At 40.7% G+C, this 22,009-nt stretch overlaps 1 protein-coding gene across 14 annotated transcripts in view; it reads left to right on the forward strand.

Moving 5' to 3' along the window:
• Positions 1 to 22,009, forward strand: part of AMPH (amphiphysin) — a 105,033-nt gene that overhangs the window by 36,815 nt on the left and 46,209 nt on the right. For 13 of the 14 annotated variants that reach the window (XM_030009355.1, XM_030009350.1, XM_030009356.1 and 10 more), the window contains exons 2-4: positions 3,541 to 3,621; positions 15,574 to 15,628; positions 21,772 to 21,866. In XM_030009355.1, coding sequence (XP_029865215.1) covers positions 3,541 to 3,621; positions 15,574 to 15,628; positions 21,772 to 21,866 — 231 coding nt within the window. Of the gene's footprint in view, positions 1 to 2,315; positions 2,346 to 3,540; positions 3,622 to 15,573; positions 15,629 to 21,771; positions 21,867 to 22,009 lie in introns of those variants that run through there. The other variant, XM_030009354.1, reaches the window with a different exon arrangement.

A 22,009-nucleotide genomic window follows, 5' to 3' on the forward strand; every position in this document is an offset into this window, starting at 1 on the left:
TAAAGCAGCTGTTTCAAATTCTGTCTCTTTTTTGTTGTTGTTTCTTTTTTTTTTTTTGGCATGTATGTCTTTTTATGGCACTTTAAGAGAAAACTTACTGGTAGCTGATTTAGTCTAGTTATATGAAATGGGGTATCTTTTTACCTATTTCTTTTTTGGATAGGATGATTGTATTCACCAGCTTTTTTATACAGTCTTCAGAAGACTACGGAGTACTTGACTGTAGAATGTTTATTGAGATTCAGTTCATATCTGTTTCTTTAATTTTTTAAAATTATTGTATTTGATAGATGTTCTTAACCCTAACCCCACACATTATTTCTCTGTATGGGCATGCTAAGAAAAAAAAAAATGCTAGCCACCTGCCTTCTCTGAGTCCAGGCCTCATTCGAGCCCTACAGGCCATTGAATATTCAGCAACAGCTTTGGTTCATCTGCTCTTTCTTTTTCTAATGCCTGAATCCAAATCCCCAATATGGGTTACTTATCACATGGACCTAAAATTAAATATTAGCCACTTACGCATCCAGATCTCCTTTATTTGGCACGTTGTAGAGCACTCCAAGGCTTCTGTATAACACTGTCCATCTACCCTTCTCATGTCCTCAGGGGCCACCAATAAACTGAGCTATTCCTGTTACTAAATCTAATCCTTATCTAGAAGGGTGGTTGAACTGAGGCTTAAGGGGGAGGTTAGGCACTTGCTGCTCCTGAGCACAGCCTTCATTTTACCTTTAAGGGCCATCAGATGCTTTCCAGTAACGTGGGCGTTTTGAGTCTATTTTCTCTTGACCAATATCTAAACCTAATGCTAGTAGGCTGTCTACTTGCCTTTTCCTAACCCGAGCCCTAAACCAGACCCTGACTCTAATCTTGACCCAGGTACTCTATATAACAAGATGAACAATGTGTCTAAAATTTATTTCAGCCTGTCCACAAGAGGGGCTGGAGTTAGAGGAACCCATGTGTAGTGTAGACAAGCCTTCATCTGGCCTTAACCATACCTCAAAGACACCCTGTAGGTGGTGATCAAACTGAGCAAAAATAAACTACAAACTACAGACTTCTGTTGACAAGAGACTTCCACTTTGAGACAGAAGTGCACAAATAAGTGCTGAAAGGTAGATCAGTTTCTAAGACTTACCTTCAGTCTGGTCACCTCTCTATTTAGACTACCAGTGGTAAAGTTGTAATCACAATTAGGTTGGTTGTAAAAGGCTGAGCTACACCTTCAGTGCTCCTTGAGGCTATGTGAATGGGATCTAAAGGGACCTGTGAGGAGTAGTTTATTCTAGCCCCAGTCTGCTCCGCTATTCTATTCTATAGAATTGTGGAGTTAGGATTAGGATTGCATTTAGGAAGAGTAAATGAACCCCAGTTATCTGTGTGTATGGCATGGGCTGCAGGATTTCCATGAGGGCAAGTATCTTTAGCTGATGCCAAGCCTCTGGCTTGGAACTCCTAGTTCCAACCACGTGATGTATCTGTAGTTCTGGTTTGGGTTAGGATTAGGAAAATTGGGAAGCTATGTTATTAATGGTTATTTGATGTAACCCTGGATTAAGATTAGGGGTGGTGTTTGCAGAGGCCAAATTCTAACCCCGCATCTTAGTCTCAGTTCAGCTAAATACCTGTAGAAAAATTGAAAGTTGGAGATAGGATAAAAAAACACCAAACCATAGGAGGTAGATACTGTAATAGGTAGGTTGTTCCCTTCTGAGCCTTGCGCTATTGGGTCTGAGTGCACATCTGGAGGCATAGATGTGTGCCATTGATTTTTTGGGAAAGAGAAAAGAGTTTGTCGTGACAACCATTCTTGCAGTGGTTTGTTACCTGTGTTATGAATCACTCAGGCTACAGTTAATGTGCCTGCTGCTTGTTCCTCTGAACTTGATTTGAATGTATTGCTGTGGTCAGGAGGCTTAGCTGGCAGCCACCTCTTTGAAAAGGAAATGTTGGATTTTCAGAGAGCCTCCTGGTGTGAATCAAAGTCGTGCCACAGTTGAAGGCAGATGTTTGGCTCATTGGTGACAAGGAGCAATGTGAAGGCCTGTGATGATTTGAAATGTTAAATTAAATTATTCCTTTGTAAAACCATCTATGATACTTTTTAATATTTTATGAAGAGGTTGGTGATGAGAGTGTATGAGGTCTTTGGGACTAGTCAGCAGGCTTAAAAGCAACCCATAATGCCCAAATGAGCAGGGGAAATGAAAAGCTGAAAGATAGCTATCGGCTGCAAAAGGCTGGTCTTTGCCTTTTTTTCCTCTCTGATGTCATTCTTTCTGTCTTTCTGCAATAGATACATCAAAAGTTCCTTGAAGTTCCACATGCCAGGTCCACAGGTAGTGTTGCATCACCTTCATGATCATCTTGACCCTCAGTTTCCACTGTGGCAATGCTTGCCACCCCTTTGTGCAGCCTGGTTTTATGGTGCAGGGCTGGCTGGGGTTGGGACAGGCAGGTGGTCAGAGAGAGAATATGGCAGAACTGGAGCTGTACAGTCTTTGTTTTGAGAAAAATAGGTGGTGATGTTTATATGTTTACTCATAGTAACAGTTAATTGCTACTATTTCTATTTTGTGGTGTTGGGTTTTTTTTTCATTTGTTTGTGGTTTTTTTTTTCCTGTAAAAATGGAAAGTTTGGTCAATTTGTCATGGGAGACCAATCTGAAGACACTGTGTGAGATGGTTCATCCCACATAGAAGTGCTCTATAAAGATTTGGGGGTTGCTTGACAAGAAGGGTGAAGCCTATTTGCAGCTATGTGTAATACTTCAATATTAAAATGAATGGATAGTGCTGGGATTTAATAATAGGGTGCATTTATTGTAGTTAAATACAGTGTAAAGTGTAGCTGTGTCAAATTACTTTTGAGATTGCTATCACATGAATAGCCCTAACTGCTGACATATTATAGTATATTTATTATCTAGTGGATGACAATCCACTTCTGAATTAATGAGGGGAGCAAATATGAACCCCAGTAGAAGTTTTAAATACACATCAGCTGTACCAATTTCTCATGCAGCCTTACAGTTCTTTATTCTCTATGACTTCATGTTGAAAATCATATGGATAAAGATAATGTTAATACCGTTCAATGTAATGAGCCATAAACAGAAGAAAAACCTAATGACATTTCTCTTTTTTTTTTCCTTTCTCTGTCTGAAAGGGAGGATAACTTGCAGTGCCAGCAAATTTCTCTCATTCTTCCTTGCTTTGAAGCTTCTTTGCTTCCCTGGGATTCTTTGCTAAAAGAAAAGTTGCTTCATTAAAAAAGACCATACCCCCCAAGGACTCCATACTTTGAAGTGTATTTCCACACACACATACACACACCATACTCCTGCTTTTATCCTTTTTATTTTGACAAAATGGTTTCCTGTGTGAACTTCAGAAACAGTAGTACATGCAACAACCCCAAAAGTAAAATGCCATTTAAGCTTAGCTGCAAGAACAGAAGTGTTGAAAGTAGCAGCATTTTTGTTTTGTAACATAAATATTAACTTATTCCTTTTTCTTTTTTTTTCAATGTAGGTACTTCAAAAACTAGGAAAAGCAGATGAAACAAAAGATGAACAGTTTGAAGAATACGTTCAAAATTTCAAACGGCAAGAGGTCAGTTACTTTTTCAGTTTCTTTAATTGTGTCTTAAGAAGAATGCGGGGTATTTGAACTTGCTGATTTTGAAGAAGGTGTTACAGGGTAACAGGTAAGAAGATTATTTTGGGGGGTGGGAGATGTAAGATTTTGTTCTGCTATTTTCAAGCAAAGAACGGTTGGATTTGTGCATGCAGAGGGCTAAGAAATGTGCTCATAATAAAAGGAGATATTGTAATCATATATAACACCATCATGCTCAAACCGTTTGGTATCAGCAATGACAGCACATTTTCAACAGCGTAACTGAGAATAGAACCCAACCCCAACTAAATGCAGCTTTGTAGTTGCCTTCTTACGAAGAAGAGATGTATTTCTTTGGTTTCATTTTGTAGATTGCTTTCATCAGTGGTGTATAATAATACCGGTGTTATATGAAGTGAATAGATGAATAATTTCAGATTGCTCTGTGTTGTTACGCTCCCCGTCTGTGCAGGGGGCTCTGGTGGCAGTGCTGATGAAGCACTACTGGGGAGCAGCACTCAATTACTCTTGACGTTGTAAACACAACACGTGAAAACAAAGGTGCCCCGAAGAGTTTATAATCTACTCCCAACACCATCCTAAATTCTAACCTCAGTTACTCCTTGCTTTGTTGGACAGACTTTTTGGCTCTGAGGTGATTAATTGCAATTAATTATATAGTAGCTTTCTAGTACAAATTAATGCCTACCATGAGCCGCATTAATGCCACCAAGAAAATAGTCGTGTTATGTAAGGATGAACTGAGGTATCTGTCATCTTTGTGAGCTATCATTTAGAGCTTATATAGAAAGGCACTGGAGGGTGAGAGAACTACTCCCACACATTTTACACAATGTAAAAATTGGCTCATGTCAAAAATTGCAATTTCTGCCCTGAATCAGTCCTATCCGGCACATGGACTTCTGTCCTTTCCATGTAAACACAAACCCTGCATCCTGACGGCTGGGGTGCTTATTAACTCTTCCGCATCTTGTGGTCACTTAGCCTTTATTTTCCTCTCTCAGCGTAGAAGGGAGGGAGGTTTCAGGAGCCACTGGGCTGTTGTGTAGATCTGCGCTCTTCCCCAAAGATGAAAATTATGGGAAGTAAGAGAATCTGTTTCTCTGAGGAGGGTGGTTCCTCCCTCAAATTTCTCGAGGTCAGGAAGATGGTGGGATTTAATAGGCCTGAAGAAGCATTCAGAAGCTTTGAAAACCTGCAGAGATGTTATATTTTCCCTTTTCTTCCCCTTCCTCTTTTCCAAGTACGCTGGGATATCAATGGAGCATTTCTTTCTTCTTGATTGTCCTTATGTTGCTGCTTATCCTTGCTGTCGATATCCCAGCTGTTTGCACAGCTAGTAACTGTTACTAGAACTAAGGTGCATCTGTAAGGTTCTTACTGGGTGCAAAAGGAGCAGCTGGAGCATCCCCATGAAGAAACAGGGTTTTGTGGGATATTTTTTTTAGCTAAAAATTCTGAGTGAAATTAAAGAGATATGAAAGAGAAAAAAATATCTTTTTAAGCAAAATTATGTTTCAAGTATTTGTTTTTTCTGTCCTTTACCAAGAATTTTCCATAATGGTGATTTTCAGCTGAAAGTCTTGCTAAGGGCTAAGGAGGATCTTAGCATCGCTTCCTTTTTATTTCCTCCTTCTTTGATATACAGAGAGGCAGTAATAAACTGTCAAGGACTCTGCAGGAACTGGATGCTAAATCTGGATGCGAATGTGACTTGGGGCCATGGGAGGAATTGGGTAGGGAGTGAGCGCAGAGGGAACTACTGCAGCTCTCTTGAGGGGCACATGCAGATTAGGCTAGGTCCACTGGCACACCAAATGAGAGAAACTGTTTGTACATTTATGAAAATAATCACACGTGCTTACTGTGCCCTGCTGGGCTTGCTCCCAAAGAGTTCTGTTGTGGGAAAAAATGCTGCAGAAGCACTGTTTCTGCCATGTTCACCAATAAGAAGCATAAAAATTGCTTAAATTCTCTTAGTTTTGTCCATACTTTGATCTACAACTTACCAGCAATGCAAAGATATGAAGCATTACAATGTGCATCTGAATTATCACTCTCACTGATTAATACCTTGCAGAACTGCTGTCTTCTGTGAACTCAGGCAGCTATCTCTTCTTGATTTACATTCAGTCCTGCTTTCACAGTTATCTCTGCAACGGTAGAGCCTTTAGAAAAAGAAAAATTTAAATTCTAGATTTTAATAAAATGGCAGTCTGGGTGATTGATCCTTGTGCTTAGGTCCACCGAACTGTTGATGTAGGCCATTCAGGTGGCTTGCAAGCAGAACTGCCCCTGTTAGAGGCTGTCCCATCTTTTGCAGTTCCCTCCAGGATTATTTGTCTCCGTGGTTGTTGCTGACCTAACAAGGCCTTTCTATGGCAGAGGCAGTTTGAGAGAAGGTCCAACCTTTACTTTTTTTCTTGCAATCTCACTTAGCAGTGGTTTGGCTGTTTCCTGGCCATCTCACCTACCTGCATTTGGTTTTGAGGAAGACTGTTACTTCAGTTCTGTGTCTTTGTAAGTTGTTTGTAGCAGCTAGTGCCACATGGGCTCTGGGGATCCTGGTAAGCTGAAAGCTGTGAAAATGGTCTATTTTTCTTGTCCCACTACCTTATTAAGCCTGCAACACTTGGGAGGTCAACTGGTCTTAAGTATAGAATCATCTTTTTATTGATACTCTCCAAAGATAATAAATGAGGACTCCCAGTTCAGCTCAGGGAAAGGATAGAGAAAGGAAAGAGAAGGAGCATAGTGCTCATTACCTAGGAAACAGGTAACTGAAAAACTGAAACCTTAACATGCTATTCCTTGCCTGAACAGCAGATTGGATGGTGGGTATGTACCAAACTCAGCAGAAGGCTATGTGTAAGGATACGTCCAGCAGATCTATCTGTAGGAAAAGCTCATTTAGACTCCCCAGTGATCTGTTCCCATCTCTTTCTAAATACTGCTGGATAAGAGCCCCTTCTGGACTTGACAACCCCGAGTTGAATTACTCAGATGAATCACCATGGAGAAACTGAGTCATCCCATGTCTGGAGAGAACAGAGCAAAGTGGCTTTGTAAAGCCTCAGGACTTTCCCTATCAGAAGCAGTAAGCTGCTGCAGCTGAAACCAACAGTAAAAACATTTAGATTTTTAACAGTGAATACAGCTGTTATTCAACTTCCATTTAAGTTGTAAACTGAAAATTGCCACCCTAAATCAAAACGTATGGAACAAACAAAACATATATAAACTCATATATGACACAGGATGACACAGATTTTCAGTGTATTGCAAGAAATTTCTTGAGGCTTAAACAGTTCTCTCTGCACAGCTAATTGTGGATGTGCTCAGCCTCTTAATTGACCCTGAAGTTCAGAGAGGGGGGGGGAAAAAGGCAATTCCTGCATATTTCTCTCGACTGTGAAAATATCAAGTCCATTGGGGACTTACCTGAAATTTCATCTCTATTCTGTTGTTCATGCAACTGCATCTTACACTTTCTTTTTTTTTGACAGGAAGTGGAAATTCCCTTATCCCCAAGTGTATTTTAGTGACTCACAGTGCTTGCTTCATTTTTGTAAGAGCTCAATATTCTATTTAATGTGTATGCATATTTACCTCTCATTACTTTTCCATATGTAGTTATGAGACTTATTTTATTGACATTATGTATTGTATATGTACACACTGAGATATAGCAGTTGCTACTACAAAAGCAGCTGCCCATGACATGTTGTCAGAATAAAGCAAAACCTCAAGTGCTGTTGTTGTTGATTTATAGAATTAGGTGAAAATGAAGAGTCTTTTTTTGCTGTTGTTGAGTGAGCAGAACCTGCCTCTGTGGACTGCTTTACTTAATGTGGGCCTCACAGTAAAAGCTGCTCCTTGGGTGTAATTGTTAGGGGTCCTGAAAAGGTTTATCCTGGCCAGGTCTTCATTTCCTGCAAGCATGCTTAGCTGCCTTACAGCTGTGGCACAACAAGTGTTCTGTGAGACAATTAACATTTATTGAAGTGCTCTTTTTTGCATCAGATGTGCCACTGATTTCTTAAAATTTATGCATGAGTCAAGATACCCAAGATGAGTTTCACCACTTATGCATAGGCAACAGATGTGCCTCAAGGTGTCCCACCTGGCCTCCAGCTGTTGCTCCAGGCAGAGGCACATGAGTTTGGCCACAGTCCTGTATCATACCTGCTGGCTCTGTGGTCCTCTTGAGAACCCTGTGGCATCTCCAGGGGCAACAGACACATGTGTTTTGGCAGCTGAACCCTGCCCCTGGGGAGTGATCCAGTTCCAGATTACGACACCTGAATGTGGGTGTCTGTGCTTGAGTTGGGTCTCCCTGGACACTTGTGCTGAACTGGGCAGTGTGGTCTGAAGGGCCAAGACAGAAACCCATCAGTTCCTTGGGGGCATCTGTGGTCCTTAATGGCTCTGATCAGCCCCATCTGGGACCCCTAACCCTGCACATGGGCCTAGGAGTCCCATTTTAGCTCAGCCCTGGGCACACAGTCCCTCCCTAAGCCATGTCATAGGCTGCTCCCCATGCCTAGGGGACCCGTGCTTCAGCTGCATCTCCTGCTGCTCCCATCTAGATCTCCCAGACAGACCCTGGACCTGGTTCAAAGTCTCGCTAGGTCGGGGGGGTGTCAGTGAAGCCTCTTACCAAGCCTTGGCTCTGCCTGCCCAGCCCAGCCCCTGCAGAACCATCAGTGAGGGCATGGCCTGTGCTGGGGTCACTCGTGGCTCCTGGCACAGCCCCACCAACTGAGTTGAGCAGCTGCTGTGAGTGAGGGCTGTGAGTCAGTTGTCTAAATGTTGGCATCTGTTGCCACTTGGGAGGCCCTAGTGTGTCCTCCCTGGCTTCCAAATGCTGTTCAACAAAGCTGGCAGGTCCCTTAGGACCAGTCGCATTTGCCATTTGTGGATGTATCACAAATGGCACTAGACAGCTATGCTGAGTGAATGGCTTTGACTATAGGTTTATCTTAATTGCCCTCCTGACTCCACAGGTTGCACTGAAGAGATCTACATTGGCCCTAAGATGAAGAGAGGCACTCAACTCATGTAGATAGTGATAGGTGTCTTAATCTGGAGCTGAAAAAAGGACATGATGAAGAAGGGGAGCTTCAATATGTATTATAATCACATGAAATTCAATCTGTGTTCTGCAACACCTTCTTTTCTCTAGGAATTATTAGGTATTCCATATATTTTTCTGACCATCTTTAAACCTACCTTATGTCCTCCCTTTAGATGCCTTCATTTTACTGATCTTGTATGTGGGCTTGAGATGGAGAAAAGAATCCAGGCAGTAAACAAAAAGTCTGAGCTTTAAAATTACTCTGAATGGGAGACACTATTTCTCCTTAGCTGATAACTCAGATTTCCTCGGTTGTCTGTGAAATCTCATACTAAACTGCAGGGCATTCTTGATACTTGTTAAGCTACAACATATTGTTGGTTCAATACAGCTCTGTCCATAGGAGACTCCTTTGCTAAACAAAGGTGTTGCCAAATGCTGTCCCTGATAGATACTTTGAAGTAAACCGGACACAGGAAAACACAATCTAGACCAGTGGGAGGGAGCTGTTTTCTGCGAGCCAAGAAGTGTTTGCACTCAGGGGGACTGCATCTGGCAGGCATCTTTGCAGGGGCAGTCCCAAAGCGTACTTCAGATACTGGATGACCACTAAGCCCAATACAAGCAATAGAATGTGCAAAGTATTTGGGGGGCTATTGGAGGGATTTCTCTGCTGTTTACCATTTCATCCTGAAATGTATGTTTAATAATTATCTTATGTCTGAGGGACCATTTTTCCCAAGGCAAGAAGAAACTTAGTGTACCATTAAATCTCATCTCAACCTCATTAATTTCCAATCAGGCAGAATACCCAGGAAGGTGAGACCCTCTGTTTCATGCTACAAAATTATCTCTGCAGGAACAGCCCAAATCTATTCCAACTAATTCCTCACTTCAAAGGACAGAGCAGCTGATCCGATGTTATGGTTTTTTGATTCTGCCTATTGATTGCTCCAAATCTAAAGTCTAAACCATTGTCACACTGGGCTGATTTTGATTGCCCCTTGGATATAAACTATTATGCCTCTGCAGCTTTAGTAATGGTGCTAATTGTTTTCTCCCAGGCAGTGCAGTTGAATGATCAAGTTATTTCTGACTATTTTTTAAAGCAGACTGGTATATGTTTCTTCAGGAAGCCTTTGGGATTACTAACCCTGGGGATAGCTGACATAGCCCAGCTATGGGATTTAACACATGGATTGAACATGTTGCAGTTCACAGCAGACAGTTCTGGACAGTTTTCTACCAGACCTGTTAATGCATAGCTTATATATGTTATTTAAGAATATTGTTAGGGATATGCAGCTATACACATAAACAGAGGCCAAGTACATGTTCAGAAAGTAGCTCGACATTTAGTGTGTATAGATTACTTTTAGCCATAGACTTGTAGACTCTGCAGTTGCTCTCTTTGCACACCCCAAATTTTCATTAAAACCATTAGTCTGGGCCCTACTTGAGGACATGAGTATGCTTGTAGGAAGATGTAATAGGTATGAAGGTAGGATCTAGCTCGGGGAGGGAGAGCTTTAGTTGTGAGGCAAGAAGGTTGGAATTTCATTGAGGAAGGTGCCAAATGTTTTCTGGTCAGTCCTCATCTGAAACAGAGACCATTGGTTCAGTAAAAGGGTTATTTAGTTAGCTAAGCATCACTGCAGACACTGAGCTTTCTCACCTGGCTACAGGGAGTCACTACTAACACAGAGCAGAGCTTGCTGGTTCTTACCTTTAGAATTCCTACTTTTTGGACTAGATCAAATTGTCTGAGGAGACTGTTTGATTCGATGCAGTTTACTTCAACTCATCATGGTACTTAATAACTAGCATGATGAAATTCTTACTCTTGAGCCTTCTTTGTGGCTGGACCACAAATTTTTCTAGGTACTGGGATGCCAAAAACCTCTGTGTTTCCAGAGAAGTTTGCAAATCCAACTTTTTTCAAGTGATGCACTAGACAAAACAATTCAAAACCCAAGTCTCTTACAGCTTGTAGAAAGAGAGAAGAAGAAATGTATTTCTTTATGAAAAAGATTCCAAAATTTGGGAGAGAGTTCTAGGAACCATAAGGAAACTGAGAAATGGTAAAATAGGGTACTCTGGTACACAGATATATTTCATACTGAATTATGGATTTGTCCCAATAGCCTCTTATTTTGTTAAGCTTTTCTTAATGCAGTAGTCCTTTGCATTCATACTTCTGAGTTCCCTAAAAGGCCTACCAGTAAATACTACCTAAAGTGCTTGCGAACAGAGAGACAGTGCTGCTTTACGTTGTGGCTAATAAGTGCACATTACAATAAAGGATGTCTTCTAGGTGATACAGAAAATGCTTTCTTTTGAGCTCTGTCCCTTAGCAATGGAATGACAAAATTGCAGTATAAGACTTAGAGCTGCATTAATAATTATCTGGTATGCATTTCTGTGGGGCAGGTTATTAATTAACCTATGCTCCAGGTTCAGCATTGACAGTGCTCTTGACTCTTGCTAAGTGGAGTGATTAATTTGGTTTTGGTATCAAGCACATGCTGGGCTGACATTTCCTGTAAAGATGTATTGTGTTTACATCCTGTATGTGACATGATAGAAAAATCAAACTCTTCTGTTCTGCCTGGAATAAATGATGCCTGGCAAATAGGTCATGCAATTCCAGCTTTCATGGAGGGAAGGTGGCCTTTAATTTCTGAGTAGAGGCAGTGATTTTTCTAATGCATCAGGAAGCAAAAGCTGGTAAGACAGAAACCATGTTTTTTATGGTTTTAGTCATTAAGTTTTTGTAAGTCTTGTCAGTCTTACAGCCAACAGTGCTGTGGCTCTCATTGTCTTAATTCCAGTGCTAAGATATTCTTAATTACTAGTCTTTGAAAAGAAAACCAAAACTAAACATACACAAGAATCAGTAGTACTGAAAAGGCCTAATGCTGCTGTAAAAGTGTGTAAGATCTGTGGCTGTAGATGACAAGATCCTGAAACACTGAGCCTCCTTATCTCACTGGGTGCATGTGTTTTTACCAGCTACATAATACTGACCATGTAATAAGACCAGAGAGTCAAAAAGGGGAACTGGCAGTGACACTGACTGCATGCTAAGCTGTTCAGAGTAACAAGTTGTTGTTTGGGACATCACTGTGGAGAGCTGAGTTGATTTTCCTAATGAGGGATGTTGTTTTGGGTTGTTAGCATGCCTCCCTTGCTCTTATGTGCAGTTTAACAGGATTGCCTGACAGATTTTTGGTAATTTATATGTTGAGTTTGACCAGGTGAGCTAAGAGCACTGATTTCTGGTGCTGGAGTCTGGTGAGAACATGCCTGCTGTTATCAAACAACCCGACTGCGAGAAGTTTGCTATTAAGTATGCTATTGAGATTTCTCACTGGAGTTTTCTTGCATATTATGAAACTCTGACTCATTTTGCTGCCTCATGTAGAACAAATAAAAGAAATTATGAAATGGTAAAGAAAGCATTAGTGCTGTCTTGGGAAATCTCATTTCAGAGGAGCACAACATCTGCAAAATGACACCTACTTTTCATTCTCCTTTGAGAAACTGCATCTTGGTTAACAAAATGGATGGCCTTAATGAAGATACTTGGAGCAGCGGTTTCAGAGCCACCAGATGCTTTCATCTGATAGACCAGAAAGGAGAAAGAGTGTGTCAGTAAACATCAAGAAGGGGCAATATTAAATATGTAGCAAGCTTTAAAACAGTGCTTTTTAAAACCTGCATGTCACAGTTTGCAAGATGTGCAGAGCCAGCAATGCAGTATTTTCATCCTGTGAATATTAATTAGTCTGTTAGGTGGTAAAAGTATATCTATCTTCACTAATAGTGAGTTTGCTATAGCAAAATGTGTAGACCAGAGGTACGTTTTGCTGAATTCACAGGGCTGAGGACTTTTGATGCAATTTTTTATTTCTGGTATTTTATAGAAAGGTCTAATTCTGTTGCCATTGAAACTGAGATATTATCTCTCAAATTCAGTGGGAGCTGGCCCTTGCACATGCATGCTTTAATGTCACATCTCATACAAGATTTGCTAATGAGGGAAAATTCATATGGCTCTATGCTGCTTAGATATTTCAGTGGTTTGTGGCCTGTTAATAACCCAGACTGAAGGAGATGCCTGTTAAAATTATTCTTTTGAATGAATTGTCAGAATTCATAACAGCACATATGGCAAAATAGTTGCATCGTGTTTTACTGCTTTGACTTTTTCTTATACATTTTCCTGAGCAGCAGTTGCTGATAATGCATAATGCTAATCAACCACAATAGATCTCATAGTGGTTTAGGGTACCAGTTGTAAAACTACACAGCAGTAAAGTTATAAGCATAGTGTTTGAGCAATGTGTGTCCCTGACATGCCACTTGTGGTGTGCTAGTTGTGCTATTGACAAAACTGCATGCGTGTTAGTAAATACAGACATTTTACTGGACATGAGGGCACCTAACAGGGTTCTGAGCCTTCCAGCAGTGCTTTGCTGCACCTGAAACATCAGAAATTCTTTAGTAACTAAAAATTGTTATTGTATGGGCACCTGTTAAGCTGGACCATGATGAAGAATCAAGTTGCTGTATCTACTTCCCATTTTTACCACAAGTGCTCAGGCCAAAGATCATTTCTATACCTTCATGTGACTTCTCAGATTACCAGGGATCCTCCCAGGAGGAGACTGGTGTGCATAGAAAGGAACTTCCCTCCTCTTTCTGCTGCATGTTTACAGATACTCCTTTTCAGATCCAATAGCGAGAAATTCTGCCCCCAGGTTCAGTCTTTCCTCTACGGCAGTGTTGTTCACTTAATGTCTTGCTCCGTGGAAAGCAGACAACTTCTGTCATCTCTCTGCCTCCCATTCTAGTACGGAAAGAAGTAGAAAGAAGTCAGCTTCTGAAGTGTGTTAGGATGCTACCATGTTATGTAGGATGATAAAATGTGTTGTTACGATGCATTAGGGTAGTACTTTTTACTAAGTAGTATTAAGATGTATACGTATATTTTCTTAAGGGACACAACATCAAGCTACCACTACTTTCAGAACTTTCTATTGTGTTATAAGTAATTAAGCCTGAGGTTTAATCCACTGATTACTCAACCTGTGCCTGTCTGGCCCCTGCTTTGATATGCAGCTTTGATCCCAAAGCAAGGGAAGGGTTTGTCTTTCCTTGGAACATCAAATACGGTCCCAAACCAGAGGCAGATTCGTGGGCTGGGTGCTCCTGCGCTCTTGCTGTTACTCAGCAGCTTCTCAGATATCGCCCTGGTGGACCTATTCCCGTGCTCAGAATTTAGTTGATTAATGGATTTAGGTTCAAAAAGGAGTTTCACTTCAGATCAAATCACTGTAAAAGCAACCTTCTGTTCATCGAATCTGTAAAGTGAATTCAGTCTACTTTCTAAGCCCACTCAGGCATTTTTACCTTCTAAATTCTTAAATGTTTCCAGGACATTAAAAGAGTTGCTCTCACAGTGCATTGCAATTTGGGGTTTTTGATCCAGTTCTGAAGGCCTTCAGTTCCCTGCAGGGAGCTGGGAGAGGCAAGTGAATTTGGTGGACGTAATCTGCATTACAATGTGTGTACTGGTGAGGCAAGTGAGTGTTTTTGAGAGCCACCATCTGGGTTTAATGTGGCCGCAGGTAGATGGATTCAAAGCCCCAGATGATCCCTTTCAACCTGAATTTCTTATGATCCTCTGTGTCTGAATGCCCTGAGCGTTGCTGTTGCTGATGGCAAATCCTTTATGGACATCAGAAGTCCTTTGACTTAAGTGGAGTTATAACGGCTTAAACCAGTTGAGACTCTGCCTTCTGAAGTATTCACACATGCACCCTTTTGGGTTCTGACTTTCACACGAAAAACATGAGAGAAACTCCGAAGCAGTCAGTCATATTTTGCAGCTGATTTTTCCATATGGTGTAGCTGTATGTGAGAAAATGTGACTGAAAGCTGATATTCCTATAGTTTCTAACTGCTTAAATAAATAAATTGAAGGATATTGGGAACTGATAAACATGGAGCATTTCCAAGATCTTCAGGCTATGGAAGATGTCCTGGACAACAGCTTTTTAGCAATAAAGTATGTGCTATAGTATAGCACAGATTTTGTTGCAAATCCTAGGAGCTGTGAAGTCCAACTTGTGATACAGTCAGATATAAAGTAAAGCAACCCATTCTGTTTTGTCTATTCTGAGTTTTTCAAAGGCTGTTGGTGTAAGATAAAGAAAAATAATTTTGATGTATTTGCCAAAGAAACAGTTGAGATTTCACAGCAGACTGCAAGATGCACTAGCCAAGCTAAACAAAATAACTAATGCTATTGGTTTTTAGTAGCTATTTGGTGCAAAATATTAAAATGTTAAAATACTTGGAAAACTGTTTGCAAAAGTAGTAAGCCATTTATGTAAGGGCATGGATTTTCTGCAAGTCTAGACTGGCCTCACTTGAGTGGTTTCCAGTGGAGGTGCACTGTTCTTGATTATACTTCTTTGTGTTTCAGCTGAGGACATTAGCCAGGCTGACTTGAACTGGACCTTGGCCATAAAATATACTTGTCTTTCTTTGGCTGGAATTCTTCCCTGTGCAGATGACTGAGAAAATAAACCCAGAAATTTTAGCCTAGAGAATACACTATGCATAACATCTTGGCCAGGCCACTTTTTCTGTATGAACCTGTGCATGCTTGCAACGTGTGACACTATTCATCAGATAGCTCCTGAAATTGCTTTTTGTTGTTAAGTTTGACATACTGTATGCAAGTTTTAAGGCATAAAATATAACTGAAATGTGTTTTCAATACCATAACTGAAATGCATTTTCACTTCCTTGCTTTTTTTTTTTTTTTTCTTTTCCAGGCAGAGGGTTCCAGGCTCCAGAGAGAACTGAGAGGATATTTAGCAGCCATCAAAGGTGATTTTTAAGTTTTACATCATGTTTTCGTAAAGCAAACATTTTTAAAAAATTGAGACAAGTAGGCTTGTTTAAGGTATACAAAGACAAATACAAGTAATACTGCTTTTGTCATTAGTAGTCCACATTTCTGCTTTGGATCCGGCACAGGCTCTTTAGCCTGTTGCTAGGGATTCTGCACCTTCGATGTCAACTCATGTGTGTACAGTCTTGTATGCACGGTTCATCCTTGGCTGTCCAAGGGAATAAGAGTTGGTGACTGACAGACAGTAATGGCTTCTTGAGATAAATATATATATATATATATATGTCATAAATACATATATATATATATATGTTATATTTTTAACCTGGCTCCAGTCCAGTAGGGAAAACATTACAAACGAGTATTAACATCCCTGGAAATCACTGTGTCATAATAAAGATTCAGCAGCTGTTGACAGGCAGGGAAGAAAGCTCTTTTTGATGGGAATTGTAAAATGGGGAGCAAAGCAGTAGCTTAATGTCTTTGACCATCTATTATTTGCTGGATGGGCTGGGCAAGGAAAATCCTGTACCAGACAAAAGATATTTTGCCATGTAGGGATTTGCACAATGTCTTTTGTTCTTAGAGGATATTTCAGCATCGGTCATTTTTGGGGACCCATTGGATGCTGATTTTACTTTCTTATTTTTCAGTCATCCCTTCCCCACACCTATTATCAGATGGATACTCAGAAACAGCGTGATGAGGCTGTTTGTTGGCCAGATGGCTTTTCTGTCATGTAGGCTGACTGTTTACATGATGCTTTGATTTTCAAGTTGCTGACAACAATCCTCCTCTCCATGTTTAATTTTCTTTCTTGCTCTTCTTTTCCTAGTACTCTGTGCATTTGTGGTCCTTTTGCTTGTTTACTGTCTAGTGGGCTACTCTTTGCACCAAGTTTTGTTTTTAACTTGGTATGAAATTTTCATTGTGCAAGTTTTGCCTTTTTAGCCATGCTTTTCTGTTCAGCATCTTTCTCTTGTTGCAGCCTGTAAGTCCATATCTGAAAATAATTAGGACTGACTTTCTTACTAAGAATGAAAACTGTTTGCTAGCACCTCATTATCTTCATGTCTTAAAAAAGACTCAGTCATAAGCAGCTCACAAGAGCCTTAAAAATATTATTCTCCAAAGCCAACAAGCCACCAGTGGGCATCCTTGGCAGACGTGTTGGCACACCTTGGTGCTGTGGAGTGAGAGGACAGCCCGAGACAGTAGTCCCCAATACACAGCTCTGGCTGGGACTTCCCCAAAGCTGACTAGCTCAGCAGTGGCAAAGACCTTTCCAGATTTGGGATGGCAGAAGCAGATCCAGCAACTGCTACAGTCTCTCTGTTGCTATTCTTTGAAGGGTGGCCATCATTAAAGGGCTTTGGGGTGGCTATGCACAAACACATGGGAACCCCCATATTTAGGCACTGGATTGGGATTTCTGCACCTAGGACATCTAAGCCTTGGAGGCACACTGTCATCAGGGGCTCATTTTGCAGGGAAAAAGGTCAATCATATCATTGGAAAATAATGCACTTAACATCCTTGTACTTTTACGGGTGTGAGAAAAGCAGTTCATTTTAAACGGTTTCAGGAACTGGCAAGATAGCTAACTTTAACTAAAAGGATTTTATGAATCTGGTATGTTGTGAACTCCAGTATAAGTTTCATTTTGCTGTATGACTTTTGAGTGGCTGGATATTGGAAGTTGGAAGTACAAGGTCCGAGGCACGATTTAAGCAAGGAATGGTCAATTGAGCCTTCTTATGACCCTCTATCCCTTCATTTTAATATACTTGACAGTTTCAGGTTTAGTATCACACATTCTTAAAAGAATTTTTGCTGTATTCATAATCCTTCTCTCACTCAGAGGTGCTTCTTAGTCTTAGCTGGATCTTGATCTTTACTGCTGGTTACTCAAGGACTCGGATGAACCATGTCATAAAGCTGTTGAACTTGTGAATGGCTTTTATGTGCTGTTTTATTTCACCTGCACGATAGTTTAACATCTGCTCTGTATCAGTGGTGTTTGTACTGACAAGACTGTGTACTATCCCCCATAGCTATATTCATCTCATGCCTCAGTCTTCTGTCTCTTCCAGTCTCCTTGGCAACGTGTATCTGGGTTCTCTACTTCATGGTTTGTTTGGTTTTTAAGCTTTTGAGAGCTGTAGGTGACTTGAACAGTTTTATGGGCCAATTATTAAAGAAACCCTAAATTAGCCTTGCATTCTGTACCCTGAGCTCTTTGCAAGCACCAGTGCAGATGGGGAGATATAAACCTGGATCTGCATGCAGGTGGCAAGCTGGTAGGGGTAAAAAGGAATCCTGCATCATGAAAAAGAAGCACTGTACTTTTTAGGTGGCTTAATGTAGTGAGAAATACTAACTGGTCTACAGGAAGGGAAGGGGAGATTTTGGAGGTCTGTAAGCAGTTTTGCTGCTTAGTTGTCAGTCTGTGGCAGACAGAACTGCACATATCCTCCAGACACACAAATCTTAAAATCAATCATGTAATTTCTTAGAAGCAATAAAACTATTAATCATCTTTCTGTAAAATTTAGTAATGAATTATGAAATGATTGAATTGTTCCAGTGGAAACTCTAGTGGGTAACTAGCAATAACAGATCCAACCCTTATGGCAGGATAGGTCATTTCCCCAGAGAACCGCACATGAAGCTCTCTTCCCCACTCACGTAATTAAATATTAAGAGCCAGACCAAGGTGCCTCACTCCATCAGGAAAATAGAATTTTCTCCATGATTCAGCCTAGATTTCCCTGCTGGGGAGTGAGGAAACCCCACAGTATATGGGTCCTACGGCCAACATGGAGTCCCAGGCCAGTCTCAATTTCCATGGGAGCTTGAGTACATTAGAATCATGATAGCAAAGAGTCACCTCTGCCGTCTCTAGGGTGCTTAATGGGAATCTCTCTGCACCACCACCCCCAGGATCCCTACCACATGGGGGCCTCTAGGAGTCCTTTGGGGTTCCAGGGACAGGGACTCTTTCCCATAGAAAGAGGGATGATTTCATCAGAGAGCCTCAAACTTAAGTAACTGGGTTATTTAGCATAATTTTTTCCTAAGCGATTCAATTATTTTGGCATTTGTAGTTATTAAATAAGTGACCCAATTACCAAGAAGTGGTACTAAATGAAACAATTGATATTAAATATAAATTTCTGATTGTTCACCAGCAGTAAAAATTCTTTTCACATTTCTTAGTACTTTAATGACTTGCTTTAAACAATTTATCTTTCTCAGTGATAGCAGTTAAAAATAGCAGAAAGAGACAGCCTGCAGTCTATGGCTGAGACACTAATCCTCTTAACTTTAGTGCTGAATAATGCATAAAAGATATCAGTGCATAAGAAATAATTCTATGTGAAAACCAGCCAAATAAAAAAAATATCATTGCACATTGTAAGTTTATGCTCACAGGCATGAAAAAGAATGGGAAGCCACTGGATTGGTATTTACCTATGCACTCATTTGGGTTATTGCAGTAAACCTAGTATAGATGCAGTAGGAGGGGAGTAGGACGGATGATCTTGGCCTGTGGAAATTTCAGACTGAAGCCCCTGACTGAAGAAGCCAAGTACTGTAATGCCGACTTGCCTCACACTGCAGCTGGATTTGATTGATGTTTTTTACGGAAGTATGGTAGAATGGAGGATTACTAGATTCTTAGAACTGAAACAAGTGTAAAAGTTTGTGCAACTTTGATATGACTTAATATGGGATATTAAGTGTCTTCTACTTATTCTCTTGAGCAGATATATGCCTGAGTCCTGTAGTACTTAAAAAAGAAAGCCTCCGTAGGAAAAGGTGCTCTACCCAAGCCTGGTCTCTGACTGAGCTGAGTGCAAGCTGCACGAGGGATTAGCGAGCAGCTGTGCTAGCCTGCCTGCCAGCAGAACGTACGTGGCAGGTTTAGCATGCAGCGTGCTTAAGGGCAGAAGTTCAGGTATCAGAAAGGATCGAGCATGAGCAGGGATGTGGAAACCTTCCTGGTCTGTGCATTCGCCCTGAGTGGACAGAAGCAGCCTTCTTCAGCATGGCAATACTGTGCTGGTTTTGTCTTACCTCCTGAGTTGATTAATTTGCAGTGGCATTAAAGATTTTAAATGAGTCCTGCCTGGAAAAATATGTGACGATTATCTGTATTTTACTGTAATCTGCCATATTCTAGGCAAAAAAATCCCCTTTATTCAGGAACCCTTTCTTAGGTGGTGGTACAACATCCTAAGCGTTAACCACAAAGGAGAAAAGGAAGAAATGCATCTTAAGTTCCTGTGCTATACCAATTCTCTGTCTGAGGTCTGTCATTAAAAAGCACCTCCAAGACAATCCATGAAGAGATCAAATACTCTGTTTTGGGTCAGCACCTTTTGATTTAAGAGTGAAAGCTGGTACCCTCTGAACACCAAAGTTTCCTTTGTACTTGTTCTTCCCCTTTTCCACGCCATTCTGTCCCTTGAACCCAAGGTTTGAGAATAGCCATCTACTTTCAGCTTTCTCAGTATAATTTTTCCTATCCTACCCATTCCATAGACCACCATTTTTATATTAGGAAGTGTGCATTACTGCATTTATTTTCCTTTTGTATCTCAAGTGTGTGTTTTGGAGTGCATGGTGGAATAGCTACTGACTAGGTCAAGCCTGTTTTTCTAGACATTCAAGTTTCAAATGAATTCTCCTCTTCCACTCCTGAACATTTCTTTGTGCAGAAAACAAACATTGATGTTATTCCTAAATTCAGCCACTTCAATTCAGCAGTTCAATCTGAAGATCATGCTAGAGACATTTTCAAGACAGCACAGATTTTGCAAAGAAGTTGAAATAAAGTTGTCATTTTAAAATTACTGATTCTGAACTAACTCTTAGCATGCTAGGTGAGATCAGCTTGGTTTCACTGGATTCAGAACCATATTCATCATCTAATGTATCGGCACTCCATACAAACGGAAAGGCAAACCCCAATGCCTTCACTGAGGGCAGTAATTTATTCACTGGGGTCAAACTGATCTCACTGAAGATAGATTTAGGCTCTTTCTCATAATATCATTGAAGCTATTTTACATTTAAGCCAGCTCCTCTGTGCATTACAGAGTGGTATCCATCAATAGTCCCCATTCTTGTTTCACCTGTGGTAGCAAGAGCTCCAAAGCTGGCTGATGCAGTTTGGTTTAGCACACTTCTCTGTAGACACCACCCTGCTGCAAGCATAAATAAGCGCTGGGCGCCACATATTTCTAAACCTACTGGGTGAGCATACAAGATAATAATTCTTCATAAAACCAGGTCCATTATGGCGCTTTCCCCAAGTTCAGGCATCTCTTTTCCCTAGAGACTGTCTCAGCTCTTGCCAGTCCTTTGCTTCATTATGAACATACCTTTAGGTCACCATCATTACTGTGGGCACAAGAATAACAAGCTCAACCACTCTCACTTTACACGTGAAAGCTCCTGAGACTTAAATATCTTTGAAAACAAGGAAACAGAGAAGTCCTGAGATATGTTCTACCTGTGTGCGACCTCCCCCATTCTGGGGAGCACTTTTCATTAGCGCAGACCTCTCTTAGCTTTTCTCCTAAGTGCATTTTTACAGCCAGCAATTCCCATAAATCTCTGCCATTTTAACCATGCCACCCTGGAAATGCCTCCTCTTTCAGACAGTTTGGCATGGTACTCATTACGGACAAGGTAGGAAACTGATCTGTAGGGTGGAAGAGCTGAGAATAACCAAAGGCAGGTCGCTATTAGATTGTCTTCTCAGTGATAGTCTTTCAATTGAGTATTACATACCTTTAGTGGGCAGGACTACCCTCTGAGTTGTTATTCATGTTCAGATATGTTTAGTTCAGAATAGAAAATGGAATCCTTAATCTGGTAGAAACTTTTTCTCTGCATATAAGTATGGGTTAATCCTTCTGTGAGGGACTTTTCTCATTGACCTGGGGAAGCTAGGTGAAAATAAACATTTTGTTTCAGCTCTTGAAAACAATATTCTAAACATGCCAGAGGGAATAGTATAGTGGGTACTCGTGGGTCAAAATAAAGATATTTAGCAACTGTTTCTTGTAGGTTGCAATTATATGTTCCTCATTCTCTCTAATTACAGGGATGCAAGATGCCTCAAAGAAGCTTACAGAGTCTCTTCATGAAGTGTATGAGCCAGATTGGTACGGACGGGAAGATGTGAAAATGATTGGAGAGGTAAGATGTGTGGAAAGAGGAAAAAAGTATTTTGGCTGCAAATGGATTAATCTAAGCTGTTGAAAAGTGTGAGTCTGAAATTTCCCTTAATGCTTTTTTGCATGTAAAATCCTGTTTTCTGAGCATAGAAATTATTAGTCTTG

This window comes from Aquila chrysaetos, chromosome 3 (assembly GCF_900496995.4).
Source record: "Aquila chrysaetos chrysaetos chromosome 3, bAquChr1.4, whole genome shotgun sequence".
In the NCBI taxonomy this organism is placed as follows: domain Eukaryota; kingdom Metazoa; phylum Chordata; class Aves; order Accipitriformes; family Accipitridae; genus Aquila; species Aquila chrysaetos.